The sequence below is a fragment of the Lynx rufus genome, unplaced genomic scaffold, assembly GCF_022079265.1.
Source record: "Lynx rufus isolate CCGP_SWC_20201006 ecotype Redwood Valley unplaced genomic scaffold, mLynRuf1.p SCAF_11, whole genome shotgun sequence".
Taxonomy (NCBI): domain Eukaryota; kingdom Metazoa; phylum Chordata; class Mammalia; order Carnivora; family Felidae; genus Lynx; species Lynx rufus.
In genome coordinates, this window is record NW_025814825.1 from 27,860,168 (window position 1) to 27,876,755 (window position 16,588).

The 16,588-nt window shown below is 45.2% G+C and overlaps 1 protein-coding gene across 9 annotated transcripts in view; it reads left to right on the forward strand.

Annotated features, from left to right (window-relative positions):
• The window catches only part of WDFY4 (WDFY family member 4), a 293,352-nt gene that overhangs the window by 13,056 nt on the left and 263,708 nt on the right, over window positions 1–16,588 (forward strand). For all 9 annotated transcript variants that reach the window (XM_047073092.1, XM_047073091.1, XM_047073085.1 and 6 more), the window contains one exon: window positions 8,837–9,087. In XM_047073092.1, the coding sequence (XP_046929048.1) occupies window positions 8,854–9,087 (234 nt within the window). In that variant the 5' untranslated portion in view covers window positions 8,837–8,853. The remainder of the gene's footprint in view (window positions 1–8,836; window positions 9,088–16,588) is intronic.

Consider the following 16,588-nt stretch of genomic DNA (forward strand, 5'->3'; position numbering starts at 1 on the left):
ACAAATATCTATTGACGCTCTGCTTTCAATTCTTTTGGGGTATATTTTTACTTTTTTTTTTGTAATGTTTATTCATTTTTGAGAGACAGAGAGAGACAGAGCATGAGCGGGGAAGGGGCAGAGAGAGAGGGAGACACAGAATCTGAAGTAGGTTCCAGGTTCTGAGCTGTCAGCACAGAGCCCGATGCGGGGCTCGAACTCAGGAATGGCGAGATCTTTTTGTTTGCTGTGAATCATTTGCAAAGATGAATTCTTAGAAGGATTAACCATTTTCCAAAGGGGAAGAAGAACAGTTTTCACACTTCTGCCCAAAGTTCACTATTCCTTACCAGAAGTGTTTCCTCAGTTCACAGTGCCTAATTCAAAGTGCAAGGGCTTTATTATTTTTTTAATTTTTTTAATCTTTATTTATTTATTTTTTTTATTTTTGAGAGGGAGACAGAGAACTAGCAGGGGAGGGGCAGAGAGAGAGAGGGAGACACAGAATCTGAAACAGGTTCCAGGCTCTGAGCTGTCAGCACAGAGCCCGACGTGGGGCTCGAACTCAGACTGCGAGATCATGACCTGAGCCGAAGTTGGACGCTCAACCGACTGAACCACCCAGGTGCCCCGATCTTTTTACTTTTTATAGTTGGCCCACCTTGACTATTCAGCCAAGTTGACAAAATTATCATTAAAAATATAGTTTTTTTTTAAAGAGGGACGACTGCATGGCTCAGTTGGTTAAGCGTCTGACTCTTGATTTCAACTCAGGTCGTGATCTCACTGTTTGTGGGATTGAGCCTCATGTTGGGCTCTGCACTGACAGCGTGGAGCCTGCTTGGGATTCTCTCTCTCTCTCTCTCTCTCTCTCTGCCCCTCCCCCACTCGTTCACGTGCATCCGCACCTTCTCTCTCCAAATGAATAAATGCACTTAAAAAAATTTGGTGGGCAAGCGGATGGAAACTTATGGCGTAGTCTCCATACTTGGCCAACATGGGGGCACCCCTGAGTGAGCTCTGTCTGTGTGAGGCTGCTGTTCATGGGAACTTGGATCCTGTCCCCACCTTGTGACATCCCGAGGAAGGAGGTGGTATGGTTAGGGAGGAGGGTGGGGGCTTTGGAGCCAGCCAAACACTTGCAAGGTGGCCACCTGGGGAAGCAACCAAACCTCTCTGCATCTGGCTTTCAGCTGTAAACTACTGCCTTGCTCTTTGCTCCCTCAAGGGCTGTTGTTGTGAAGAGAAGGTGAGGTGATACAGAGATAAAAGGTAGGGCCATGAAGAAGTAGGTGGTCAGAGAGGTGAGGTATTACCGTGATGAAGTGTATAGCTATCTCCCCGTTGCACTGGATATAACCACGGGGGACGGACTGAGACCTCCACCGCCTCGCCTTCTGGATTCTTCTGTGAGTCCTCTTTCCACCTCAGAATGTTTGTATTTTTTGTAAGCCAGGTTTATTGAGGCATAATTTACGTACAAAACGTGTTACCCTCTTAGTGTGGCCTTTCTCGTGTGATTGTACGGTGAGAAACGGGGAGACCACCTCTATCTTGAATTTTATCGTAGCCGCTCTTTGTCACCAGGTCTGAGCTGCTCCACAGAAGGCACTGAGTCCCAGGCTTCCCTGTGACCTGCCCGGTTGGAGGGTGGCTCCACATACCTTCCTGCCCCATTTCCCCTGGAATGGCTTCCTGACATCTTAGCTCCAAGGGCTGCTAAATCACAGCTTTACGTCCTGAGCTTTTACCTGTTGGCAAATCACTTCACAGAAGGTCAGGGATGAAATGGTCCACCGAATGTTGGTTTCGCAGCCCCCAGGCCTCACCAACGCGGCTGATTCTCCGGGCTTCAGCACACAGCTGCAGGCCGGAGGCCCTGGGTGCTCTGCTTCTGACACATTACAAAGCAGAGCTCTGACAATGTCATGTTCTGCAGGGTGGGTGGGCTGGGAACGAGGATGGGCAGCGATACCCATCTGAGGGGGCCCACGTGGCCCACTCCCAGCCCTGGGAATCCCTCCCTCTACTGTCGCTGCCGACTAATCGTCTACTCTCCGTGCACGGACAGGGGAATCTCTCCCCCGCACCCCCCACCCGCCACACGCAACCGCAGGCCCTCACCCCACTCAGGTGCCTCTCCAGCCGTTTGGCACTGACTCATTGCCCTACATCTCTTCTGCGGTCAATGCATCGAGGCCAGAGGGTGGAACTGAGATCGCCGGGGCCATTTCAATGGGGAGACACCTAGTTTCAGAGAAGGGAAGTAACTCGGTTAAGGCACCACAGCAGCCCAGCTGCCCTGTGACTCCCATCTCAGCCCTAAGGCTCCCCTTCGGCTTGGGGGCTGTATGAGTGGGCAGGTTCCTGCCCAGTGCCTCTCTCTTGCTGCCTCATACAGGCTGCAGGAAAGCAAGGCCTCTGGTCTGCCTGGTGGGGCAGGGGAAGAAACGTGACTAAACTGTGCTTTGCATCACATGCCGCGAGCCCGACCCAGACGGGGAAACAGCTCACTGGCAGAGAGGGGGCCTTGTTGTTCCTAGAGTCCCCCGAGGCCCCCTCCCCCCACAGCTTCCAGTCCCCTGGTTCTGCCAAAGCTATCTTTCCCTTTACCTCACTCCACCCCCACCCCTGCCCTGCCTGCCCCTGCAAACTCCCACCTCTCCAAGAAATCTTTACAGGGTGGCAAGTCTTCCCTCAGCCTGGGTTACCTGCCAAGCAGTTGTCCAAGTCCTTCTGTCTACCCAGGGCCTCAAACCAGCCCTCGTTTGAGTATCACCTCAGTATCAGTATTGCTGTCTGCAGACCCAGGATGGACTCTGCTTTGGCCCCTGACTGACAACAGGGCCCTGGAGAGGTCACTTCTCTGCTCTGAGCCTTGGTAGCAGCTACAGATGAAGGCTGATAGCTTTGACCTTGCTGGAAAGCAGGAAGATTCCATGAATTGGTGCAGGTAAATGTCTGCACCAAGGAGGCACCAATAAATGCCCATCTACCCTCCACCATCCTAGAGAAGACATGTGCCAACACTGACTTAATCCCGGTACCCCTGGAGGGGTCCTGTTACTGTCCCTTTTTATAAATGAGGACACAGGCACGGATGGGTTTCATCACTAGGTTTAAGCCCGTTGATTCACACTGAAGAGGCCCGGTTCCGGAGTCTGTGCTTGCGGCCACTATGCTGCATGTATGAGAATAGAATCCATGGAAGTTTGAGCCTTGAAGTGGTGTTTGTTTATTTTTTTGTTGATTTTTGGGAAAAATGCCCCCAGCTCCCATTCCCATAGGGTGAGGCCAGGGAGGTGGGGTCAGACATCTGCTGGGTTGGAACCTATTTTTTTTTAAATTTTGATATTTGTTCCTCATGGAGTTTTTGGCATTAATTTTGACTTTTAAAGATACTTCACTAAAGCGTTATTTTTCGTGGCTGAGATTTTTGACATCCCTTACATCTTGTGACTGAAGTAGGTATCTTACTTGCTTCACTAATCCCAGCCTTCCAGTGCACCTCCCCCCAGCTTAGCCTGTTTTGCCCTGGGTAAGAAAGTGTTAGCACCTTCTTACAAGAAGGCACCTTTGATAATGAAGTGGATTAGAATGATTTCTTCTTGCCCATTCTTCACGTAGCCCCAAGAGGTCAGTTACGCCTCGTGATTTTCCTTTTGCAAATAAAACTGAAGTAGGTCTAGGGTGATGAGCAGAACCGAGAGGGGGGATGGCTACAGCTTGACATGTGAGTTAGACAACTTCTCCGTGGGATTTCATGGATCCTCATTTGTCGGAGATTCTTGGTTTTAAAGCCTCTCTATTCAGGGAAAAGCGATTCAAGTGTTTCACTTCTGTAAATATGGCTTCTTAATTTCAGAGGAAACCTGAAGGGGTTTCTGATATCTCCCCTGGACATCCAGCTACTTTCCTCAGGGCCACACTTTCACCTTATCTTGTCACCTGCCTGTTCTGAAAATGTGGCGTGGCTGCGAGCCTACCGAGGCGTGTTATTGAATGAATCTATTAGTAGCACCTGCTAGGTGTGACCGCAAAATGTGATGGAGGCAACACTTAGCTTGGCTCTATCAGCCATCCCGTGCATTGGGGTGTCTGTGCTGGCTCTGTTGGGGATGGAGAGAGTGGTTTGGACACAGGGATGGTCCAAGTCTGGGGGAAATTCAAGTAGAGATCAAGTAGAGGGGGGAAAAACTTGTTTTGAAGAGGAGTCTAAACTACAGACAGAAAGATCCAGGTGCTGTCAGCATATAGGTTCATTCATTCATTCGTTCATTCATACAGTAACATTTGATTGAGCGTCTATGCTGTGCCAACCCCCGACATAGGTGCAGTGACTTCCTTCACAGAGCTAGCATGCAGTGCCTATGTGGCTCTCAGGGGAGTAGCTTGAGCAAGGAACTCAAGAAATGAGGACACTTGGCATCTGACTCCAGAAAACCACTGCAGGGGCCCCTGAAGGAGACTGAGCAGCAACCAGACAGAACGAGGACAGCAGAATATGTGGGGGGATGCAACACAGAAGCCATTGCTTTTGTGTGTGTGCACAAGTCAGCACCGTTGCTTTTTAACCTACCAAATGAAGAGGAATTAAAAAGCGATAAGTGGGGGCGCCTGGGTGGCGCAGTCGGTTAAGCGTCCGACTTCAGCCAGGTCACGATCTCGCGGTCCGTGAGTTCGAGCCCCGCGTCGGGCTCTGGGCTGATGGCTCAGAGCCTGGAGCCTGTTTCCGATTCTGTGTCTCCCTCTCTCTCTGCCCCTTCCCCGTTCATGCTCTGTCTCTCTCTGTCCCCAAAATAAATAAACGTTGAAAAAAAAAATTAAAAAAAAAAAGCGATAAGTGAAGAAGAGTGAACTCCTTTTCGTAATTTTTTTTAATGTTTATTTTTGAGAGAGACAGAGTGTGAGTGGGGAAGGGGCAGAGAGAGATCGGGAGGTACAGAATCTGAAACAGGCTCCAGGCTCAGAGCTGTCAGCACAGAGCCCGATGCGGGGCTCGAACTCGGGAATGGTGAGATCATGACTTAGGCTGAAGTTGGACGCTTAACAGATTGAGCCACCCAGGCACCCCAGGAAGTGTGAACTCTGATACATTCTCGGTCAGAGGACTATATATTGATGCAGTGTTTAAGGAGAAGTGGCTTGGAAATACGTGTCAAGGTACAGCTATTTATATTCTAGGAATTTCAGAATGTATTAAATCTATTATTTGTTCATGGCTATAAGAAAGACTTAGACACAAGGCCTATCATTATGGTGTGTTTATAGTAGCGAATAATTTGAAACTACTTAAACACCTACGTGTAGGGGATTAATTAAATGAACGACCAGCATGACTCTACTGCCACCGTAAGCCGTTCAAAATGAAGATGGGGCCCCTGGGTGGCTCAGTCGGTTAAGCATCCAACTCTTGATTTCGACTCAGGTCACGATCTCACAGTTTCGGGAGTGTGAGCCTCACTTTGGGCTCTGTGCTGATGGTGTGGAGCCTGCTTGAGATTCTCCCTCTCTCTCTGCCCCTCCTCTTCTTGCACCCTCTCTGTCTTTCTCAAAAATAAATAATAAATAAAAACAAAATGAAGATGTGGAGGACCTGCGACAACACGAAGATTCATGGTACGTTTTTGTGACAAACAACATTCTAAACTAATTCATCAGAAAAATGGATTGCAAGGAGATATTTGTGATTTGTAAAACCAACAAGGGACAAGTTTCTTGACAATACTCCCTCCAAGCAACAAGAAAAAGACAGGCAAGGAAAAATAAGCAAAGGTTATGAATAGTTCACAGAAGAGGAGCTGTGAATAGCTAAGAGGCATCTGAGATGCTCAGACTCCTTAGAGAAATGCAAATTAAAATAACAAAGAGGGATCGCTTTACTTCAATCGGATTGGCAAACATTAGAGCACGGGTAATTGGTGAGATGGTAGAGGAGCCTGTGGAGAAAGTGTGGTCTGGTGCCAGCTTTCTGGAAGCATCTTAGTTCATGGCATTTAGTTGAATGAAACAGGTGTGTACCCTTGACTTAGCACTCCTGCCCCCAAGTTCATATGCAGAGCCGGTCACATCCAGCCCCATGAAGGGCCCCTCATGGGCATATCCAGAACAAAATTGAGTGCACTGTAGGAAGTCATGGGCAATCTGGCCATGACTGTGAGTGAAACATCAAAGAGGCATGCGATGCCCACTTTGTAACAGGGGCAGCAGTTAGAAGGAATGCAGCTGACAAACACAGAGATGCATGCTAGGTCTGAAGGGTGCAATGCTGAGTGAAAAAGTGAGCTGCAGAAAAGATGCAGAAAGTCATTCAGGGAACTTGAATTGCCTGTATTCAGAAATTGTATCACCTGTGTCATGTTTTGTTTTGTTTTTAATGTTTATTTTTGAGAGGGACAGAGAGAGACAGAGTGCAAGTTGAGGAGGGGCAGAGAGAGAGGGAGACACAGAATCCGAAGCAGGCTCCAGGCTCCAAGCTGTCAGCACAGAGCCTGACATGGGGCTCAAACCCACAAACTGTGAGATCATGACCTGAGCCGAAGTTGGGCACTTGATAGACTGAGCCACCAGCCCCACCTATGTCATGTTTTATAAAGACCTGTGTTGTTAAGCAGGTGGGGTGGGCGGGATGGGGAAGAAGGGAATGTGAGTGGGGAAAGGAGGGCTAAGGAAGAAGTGAATAAACTGACAAAGCCAGCCAGGAACGTGGTCCAGGTCAGGGAAGACCACCTGCCCCCGAGGGTCAACCCAACAAAGGAAACAAAACTCCTACCAAGCTCCAGCTAACCAACCATCAAAAGCAAAAAGTATAAATAAAAAGTTTGCTTCAACAATATTAGGGAGCATGTTTTTTTTTTTTTAAAGTTTATTTATTTTGAGAGAGTGTATAAGCAGAGAAGGGGAAAAGAGAGAGGGAGGGAGGAAGAGAGAGAGAAAGAGAGAGAGAGTATCCCAAGCAGGCTCCATACTATCAGCGAGGAGCCTAATGTAGGGCTCGAACTCACGGACCATGAGATTATGACCAGAACTGGAATAAAGAGTTGGGTACTTAACTTGACTGAGCCACCCAGGCACCCCTAGGATTATGGTTGTTTTTTTTTTAATCAAACATATTCATAGATAACATGAAATACCAATAATCATTTTTCTGGGTAAGGGCAAGTTAGTGTCACAAGCTCAGAAACAGCCAAAGAAAAACCAATGAATTACTGAAGTAGTAATTAGTGAAAACTGATTGTGCACATACCAAAAAAGACAAGTTTGCCAAGTGGGAACACTTTGCTCAGGGGTCTATTGTTATAAAGCAGCTTATATAGTGAGAAGGCACTGACTATTCTTCGCAGTGATTGGTTAAAATATTAGAATTTTTTTAAATGATAGGGAATTGGTCTGTGGTTGCCTCATATCAACCTTGGAAGACAGTTTAAGTTTTGTTTCTGATTGTCAGAGGGTCTAAGCAAGAAATGACCGAGATCAAGTTAGTTTTGCAAAATAAGTGACGTTAAGCTTTGCTTGTAGGACTAAACTGGTATTGTCCGCTCAGAGAATTTTCGAGGCTGGTTTGCTTATTTCAATACTCGGTATGCTTCCTGATACTCTGTTCCTTTCCTACTTTGACACTGAACTTCCATGGTTTTTGTAACAAGAAAATGAAGTTTGAGAGTAGTAAGTACATGTGTTGGAAGAAGCATCAGGGACTCATGGAGTTGTGTACATAAAGGGTGAGAATGATTCAAAGAGGGATGGTTTATCTGGCCACATAACCCTTAGTTCACCCCCGATCTAGCCTGCAGGGGGGGGGGTGTACTGGGCTAAAAATAAAGCGTGGCATAGCCCCTCAGCTGCTGTAGCCCAGAGAAAAATACTGGCGGGTCCATTTCTTGTGCCCATCTGTCTGGTTGCTGCGCCATGATTGGTGGTTGTTGGTCACTGGACAGACTCCAGGATGGACTCCTACATGGTGACGTCATGGTTGGGGAGGGCTTCTTGCAGGAGAGCTGGACATTCTGGGCTCCACTTGGAGTTTCCCGTACTCCTGACAAACAAACAAGCATTTGTTGTGCTGGGAGTCAGTCATGACTCAACTAAAGACTGGGACAACTGAAAAGTCAAGGACACAAATAAAGGCACCTTCTCAAGGTTACCCATCTGGCAAATTGGTCTTTGGCTACTTTCATTGCATAAATTCTTGTCCTCATGCCTACTGACCCAAGATCTCCAGCTTGCACAAGTCGCCCGTGTGTGTGCTAATAAAGGAGGTCTTTTAAGTTAGCATGGGGGTTTAGAGTCCCTTTGAGGACAAAGTTCTCTAAAAATATTGAATGTGAAGCAAATAATGATGAGAATGAAAAACCTGTAACCTTTTAGACTCATATGGTAGAAGGAAGTTACAACTGAAGTACAGAATTGCATGCTTGTACAAATACTGGTGAGGCATTTGTGCATATCCCTTCTACTTTGCTTTTTAAAAAAGGTGCGGCATCATGTAATAAAAACAAAAAACAAGCTTTGGTGTTAACGGTTTGCCTTTCAACGGGATGTCTACCTGCCCATATGCCTTTGGCCCAGCCAGTTTCCTTCCTTATACAGAGAAAATAAGAATGCCCACCGCTCTCATGAGTCTGTGTAAAGAGCCCAGCAACAGTGCCTGGCACAAGTTAGATTGTCAATATAAGTCACGTCTAAGTCAGAATCTCTTTTTCAAAAAGTCTCCCTATTTTAGTCAGTTTCAGATTCTTAGAGGAACCATCCTCAATAGGAACTGAACTGAATGAGTACAGTACCTTGTCTCCCAATCAGCTTCATCGGGAAGTGCTGTGACAGGACTTTACATTTTTGTTTTTTGTTCTGAATTCAGATCTGCTTTGCTAAGGCATGGAGGCAGAAGATGTTTCAAGGGCTGAAGACAGAGCTGAGTGTCCAGGTTCCAAAAATGAAGGCCAGCCTGATGTTGCTCAGCCTGACTTCCCACATGGAGGCCAGTCTCCTGGTCCCACTGCTCTCTGGGAGATGCTAGAAAGGAAGTTTCTGGAATATCAGAAGTTGGCTCACGGAAGCCCGGCTGAACATCAGCAGAGCCTGTTGAATCTTCTCCCACTGTTCCTAAAGGTCGGTATTCTTGTTTTTGAAACCATAAGATGATACGGTGCTCCGGGGAACACTTCTGGGATGATCGGAAGCTGGAGTTGGTGGTTTTAATATCATCACAAGTGGTCCCTGGTGGGTTGCTTAGAGGGGAGTGTTTTGCTATTTAATAAAAATGGCAAGCAAGGCTCATCTCCAGGATGAGGAAGAGTTGGAAAGGACAGTTGGCTCTTGAGTAATACTGTCTCCTTAGTTAAAAAAATTATATTGTTCAACCACAATCCCAACATAGGAGCCAGAGAAAGACCAGCTCCTCTGGAGCTAGGAAAGGAATGTGTTTCCTGGGGTGCAGAGTTGGTGGGTAACCTCAAACACCAGCATGCCAATGGTGGGGCTTGGGAGAACCTGGTCACAGGCCCATGAGGGAAGCCCAGGTTGTCCACTGGGCTACCATTCTGGCCAGTGGCAGCTGGTGACAACTTGGGTGCAAAAGATTCCCTTTTTTGTCTCAGAAGAAAGGTGCTGCCTGTGAGGTCTGCTTTATAGTTGCATATATTGGAGTTTAAGTTGCAGAGTTGGAAACTTTAAAAAAAAATTTTTTTATGTTTATTTATTTTTGAGAGAGAGCGATAGAGTGTGAGCAGGGGAGGGGCACAAAGAGAGAAGGATACGCAGATCTGAAAAAGGCTCCAGGCTCTGAGCTCTCAGCACAGAGCCTGACGCGGGAGATCATGAGATCATGACCTGAGCCAAAGTCAGATGCTTAACTGACTGAGCCACCCAGACGCCCCCAGAGTTGGAAACTTTTTATGAGAACTTAGTTTTTGCTTGACTCTTGATTTGGGGTTGTTAAAAAGAAAACATATAGCTACATTCAAAGCTACATTCAGAGACTATGAGATCCTTTCACATTTGAAACTAGACTAAGACAGATGGAGACTTTGGCAGGTTTTTATTGGGAAACCCCCTTGTTGATATATCTCATCTAATTTATTAGCCAGAAATAATTGAGAACCTCCAAAGATGGGAATCTTCTTGAGATCATATTTCTAGGATACATTGAACACTTAGGCATGTCTTTCTATAAAAAATTTTGCCAGGTAGCTTACTGTCCATTAACTCATTGTTTTCCTCCATCTTTTGGACTTATTATACCCCATCTATTTCATTTCACAGACTGGATAACTGGAGCATAGGGAATGTATAGGAAAAGAAGAACTAGGTTAGGAGACACAGCTCAGGTTTCTCATTCCTAACCCTCCCTGCCCTGATGACCCTAGCTTCTGGGGGGGTGGGGGTGGTTGAGTCTTCCCCAGTTCTCAGGTCAACTTTGCTTTATGGAGGGAAAAGTGTGAGCCACTTCCTGCCCCCCACCAAAATTTGCTGGGAAGTGAGTGGATTCGGCCATTGCCTTGTCTCTTTCCTACCCATCTGGGCAGCCATAGCTCTGGAAAGGACTCTCATTCAAGAGCCAGGGCTTGGTCCTTCTTTACCTCTTTCCAGATTGTTGATTTTAAGTTCATTCATTTGTTATACATATATTCATTAAGCTCTTATACACTGTGCTGGGGCCTGGGGCCCAGCACTAAGCACTAAGAAGACAGACAGAGGTTTTACTGTCATGGAATATTTAGTCCAGAGTGGAAGATACTAAATAACACCCAGAATGTGTTTTGTCTGGATTCTAGGGGTTAACAACGACTTTGTGGCCCTTTTTTCAAAATGGAAAGTTTTCACATGAAAATAAGATTTCCAGTTTTCTCTTGAAAATTTTGGTAGATGCAATACTGATAATTGGGTGGAGAGGGTTAGGGGCACCCTTTTTAGACAGAAGATGGTCTCTACTTCTCAGTTTTTCTCCAGTTTCCCCATTCCCCAATATCTTTCACCCAACACACAATACTCATTTATGTTACCTGATCTGTAGGCATTTGAGCTTGTGGCCTCATGCATAACAAGCAGTTCCTATCACTGAACTTTGATATTGGTTCATGCCTCCCAAGCCCTGTTCTTGTAACTAGAGACATAATGGCCCTATTGTTGAACACGTGGACTTTGGGGCCAAAGAGGGCAGGTGTCTCAAGTCCTGGCTCCATTGCTAATTAACTGTGCATCCTTGAACAAATGATTAAATATTGCTGAACCTCAGTTTCTTCATCTGTAAAGTGGAACCAATAGCACTTTGCTGGAAATTTGTGAGGGTAAGATTAAGTGATGATTGTAAAGTTCATAGCACATGGAGAGCACAGTCATTACCTTTCTACTAGCCTCTAGGATACTAACTGTGTGTGTAGTTTGAGATACTATTTCCACCATTCCCCAAACTGCCAACACAATCTGATATGTTTCGAATCCCTGAAGCTCACCTCTGATGAACCCTGCAGAAGCAGAATTATTATCATTTCTTAAAATCTATATTCTTTTATTAAGCCCCACATGTCTACAAACCTGTTGTTTCTTTTAAGCTCTAACTAATAAAACCCCACCAGAGCCAGAGACCACAGGCTTCTTAATTAAGAGTTGGGGGGGGGGGCACCCAGGTGGCTCATTCAGTTAAGTGTCCGACTCTTGATGGCCACTCAGGTCGTGATCTCATGGTTGTGAGGTTGAGCTCTGCATTGGCTCCACACAGAGTGCAGAGCCTGCTTGGAATTCTCTCTCTCTCTCTCTCTCTCTCTCTCTCTCTCTCTCTCTCGGAATAAATCAACTTTAAAAAAAAGTTGGTAGTGGAAAGTAACATGGGGAAGATCAGAGGGTTTTTTGCCTTTCTTTCTTTCTTTTCTTCCTTTCTTTCTTTTCTTTTCTTTTTTCAGTATAGTGCAGATAAAATCTGATGATGAAGAACATCCATATGTTCTTATGAACATTCCATATACTAGGAATACAGGTCCTTGTATAAGAAGTCAAGCTTGAAACCACTCTGTTCTGAATTTTATAACCACAAAACAGTGTTCTTCAAGGTTGCCTATAAAGAACTCCCTTGGAGATATGAGAATTTCAAAAGTTATGCTAAAGCCTTAGTTATGCATTGGTTGTCATGGTAACCATGCCCCCATTGGGTTCTGAGACAACTGAGTGTATCTAAAAGAGTCTTGGACTTCTTTGTTGGGTGGAGCTCAACTCTCTATACCTGACTCTTTTCACTTTGGGCCCAAGGAAAACTAAGATTATCTGGAATATTCTTGTTTTTGTTTGTTTCTTTTTGAGAGAGAGAGATAAAGAGAGAGAGAGCACAGGCGCAAGTGCTGGGGAGGGGGAGAGGTGGGGGAGGGAGAGGGGCTGCATGTGCCTTGACCTGGTGAGTCTTGAGATTTGATAACAGGCATTGTTATCAAATGCCTCTGACCCTCTCAGAGCTGCTGCTTTCACATCTTCTTCCCAAAGAACTTCCCTTTAGCCTCTTTGGCTTTGTCTCACATTTGATTCCTCTGAGCCTACAGTGGACAACGTTCTCCCTAACTCTGCATTAACTGCTAGGCAAGTACAAGGATGCACTTGGTTGGCTCTGAAGTACCTCCAAGCCCCATTGCCTCCCAAGTTGAAGAACAACTGTGGGGTTGTTAAAAAGTGAACCCACTCAAAATTTTGGATACACTGTTGGTAATAAGGAAAAGCCTAATGTAATTTCAGGGCATTGGACCCCTGGCAAGGAACGGCTCTGAAAGGATGAGTCAGAAAGGAAGTTCTCATCCAGAACTACAGGCTTTCCTCCCCCACCGGTCTCTCTCAATTCTCTCCGTATGTCAAAGAGAAGTTCTTAGCCAGGGCAGGTGATCAGTTTCACTGATAATCGCTAGTAATATTCACCAAACTCTAACTACCTAAACTAGGCATTTTGTTTAGTGTTTATAAGCCTCCCTAATAACTCCATGAAGAGAGTGCCATTTTTTATCCCAGCCTTGTAAATGAGGAAAGAGAGGTTTAGAGATGTTGCATAACTTGGCCAAAGTCGCTTAGTTGTTAGTAAGGAACAGAACTTAACCTGGACACTCTGGCCAGGCCTGTGTCATTCACCACTGGGGTCCCTCAGGCAGTGCTGGGGTTTTTGTAGAGCAGAACTCATTTGGTTCTTTTCCTGTCTTATGACTCAGTGGACATATGGCTCTGCCTGGCTAGTACCGATATTCCCCTTGGGTACAAAAAGGATGTCATCCCCTATACATGTGATGTCTAGATAGCTCCAGGAGGTTGCAGACAGGGAGGTTTTATTGCATCACACAGGAAGCAGCACAGAGCTAATGACTTCTTAGCGTGCAGAACAGTGTTTTTAGGAAAGATTTTGTTGACTGTTGTTTTCATGCCATGAGCCTTGGGCTTTGGTCTTTCTAGAACCCTTCCTATCATAGGATCTCACACCAAGAGAAGAAGGCATTCGTCTAGCAAGCATGGGTAGGTCCTGCTGGCCTTTAGGTTGAGTTTGCTTTTGGGGAAAATGAACCACTTCAGGTCCTCACACTGCACGGAGATAGTTGGTAATAATAGACATGGGGAAAGCTAGAGCTATAGATGTGGTTGTTGGAGATTGTTCTTAGAATATGTACTTAGAATATGTACTTAGAATATGTACTTAGAATATGTTCCCCCCCCCTGGCAGTTAGTGTAAGGGGAACCCTGGCAGTTAGTGTAAGACTCCTCACTGTCTGGGACAGACAACCTGGGGGTGGGACACATGGGGAAAAAGAGAGAGAGCTGTGGATGTGGTAGGTTACAGAGGCTGAGAATGAGTCTATACTGCACCCTTCAGGAGATGGCATCTATATCTCTTCCCCTGGGATCTGGGTGGATTTGTGATGGCTTAACTAATGGAATAGGGCCAAAGTGATGTGTGCGGGTCCAGGCTTCAAGAGACTTGCAGCTTCTTCTTCCTGTCACTTGTCACTCTTAGAACTCTGCTGCCATGTTGTGAGGAGGTCTAAGCAGCCCTGAGTAAAAGCCTATATGTAAAGGAACCAAAGCCCCTGACCTTGCTGCTGACAGCCAGCACCAACTCGCCAGCCATGTGAATGTGCCATCTTGCAAGTGGATGTCTAGCCCGTTAGCTGCCCCAGCTGCAAATCCATGAAGAAAAGAAGCCACTCAATTTTGGGGTGGTTGTTATAGAGCAGTCTATAGCCAGAACAGTGGGTAACAGTGGAGGGAATCATTCATTTCCTAGTGCGGAGGGATTGGAATTAACATTAAATCAGTTGTACTTGGACATGTGTTTGTACACGTGTGTGTATATGCATGTGTGCAGATACACAGGTATGTACAGGTGCTCTTAGACTAACAGCCGTGCCAGTGGTGTGGAGTTGATGCCATTGAGCGTGGTCAGTCATTCCCACAGAAGCCACACGTGGACCCAACTGAAAATGGAAGATAAAGAAGTAACATTAAACAGAATAATAAGGATGACCAATAATCGTTCCCAAGTGTAGTGTCCAGAGGGGGCAGTGAAGGCGTGTACCCTTCCTTATCCATCCCTGACCTACCCGCCCTGAAGTGGGGTCTGCAACATGGTTTATTCCCATCTCAGAGAAAGAACATTCTTGTTGTGTTAGCGAAGTTTTGATACATCATTTTTTAGAAAGGAGAGGGTCAACCTTGTCACACTAGCAGGGGAGATTCACATAAAGTCTCTGACATGTGTTGAACTTACTTAAGGACCAAACCACCAAACTCTGTGGTAATGAGGACATAGTAACCTTGCAGCCATCCTTGAAAACCAGCCGGGTTCTGTCATTCCGAAGCTGGATTTTTCTCCCATCCCCTCAAGAGCTTTTATGATTCCTCATTTTCCTTTGGAGACCACAGCATCATTTTCCTTTCTCTTTCTTCTATGTGAGAGACAGCCACAAGGCATGATGGTGCAGCTTAGATAATGTGAGTAAATAAAAAATTTTAAAAATATTGAGCAATATTCTCTCAGCATGTAAGTCCCAATTTGGGAAAAAATTAGGTCCTTTTGGAAACTGCCTTAACTCTTTGGGGTCTCCGTGGTACCATTCTGTAAATGATTGCCTCTGTGCATCAAACAGCACCCCAGTGGCCTGAAAGAGTTAACGTGGCCTCCAGAAGTGCCCTTTGTGGTCCCAGGAAGGAGTCTGAGCTTTGGGAGAATCTGGCTGAGCGTACAATTACTGTTCAGCTCACAGTGGCCCAATTTACTTTATTGTGGAGTGCCTGCAGGAATCCCACTGCTTGAGACGATCTAGATGCTTCTGAGTCAACTGCCTGCAAATTGGTCTTTGAGGGGTTTGCCAGTGCAGGGAAGGAGGCACAGGAATCTGTTAGTAGACATCATAGCAGAGTTCTCAGTCCTGGGGAGGAAATAATCTTATAAGAAATTCTCAGCCAAAAGGACTGATTCTTTCTTTCCAGGGATTCAAGTTTCCAGGTGATAGCTGGTTTCCAGGTGGTAGCCAGAAATTTCTCAGACAGGGACATGCTACTTGCGTGTGCGTGAGATAACTCAACTCTTCACTCTGCTGCTTACCTGATTCTCTGGGCTGACTCTCCTGCCTCAGTCTTAGTTTCTATAAAGCGGGAATAATCATAACGGCACCAATCTCGAAGGGTTGTTGTAAGGATTGATGAAAACAAGGCGAGTAAGTGCTAGGCTCAGCACTTGGCACGAAACCAGCATGCGATGCATTCGCCCATCAATCTGCATATTGTGGATTTGATACTCATGTGCTCACTTATCAAATATTTGCTGCAGGTCTACTGTGTGCAGTAGTGTTTAACATTCACCTAGCATGTTTGTAGTTTTAGCAAAGTTCTGATGGACTTCTCTTTTAATTTCGAAGGAAAGGGGCAACTCTGTCCATTTATAGGGCAGAAACAAAAAATTTTCAGGTACAAAAAGTTATCCATATATGGATATTTATATCCACATATAAATATCCATGTACTCATTACCCATAGAAGAGAAATAAAACATTTCACATAAACTAAAGACACCTATGCATGCATTCTAGAGCTCATTCCCCTTCTGCCCTTTCCTAGTGGAAACCCACATCCTGCTGAATTATTCCCTGTGGGGGAATTTATATATATATATAAAATGTGTGTGTGTGTATATATACATATATACACACCTATATATATTATATATACATACATACATTATATATAATACATATACATACCTATTGAGTATATTATATGGATACGGTATGTGTTACACATATCCAAGTATATATCCAATATATATCCAAATTACACAATGATATGAATACATTTTAATAATCCTAAGTGATATTAGTGTGAAATTTATATGTAGACTCACAGGTTTTTCTAGACTCAGATTGTAATGTACTTTTGCAACTTGCTTTTTCCACTCAACATTGTATTTCTGGATCTATCCATATTGATACATGTAGCTCTGTTTCTTTTTCGGTTCTATGTAATACCCTTACATACATAGGCCACACATTATTCATTCATTGCCCTATTGATGAACATTCATTTTTTCCGGTGTTACACAATCACAAATAAAGTGCATAACATTTTGTGTTCATGTCTTCTTGTACACATGTGCCAA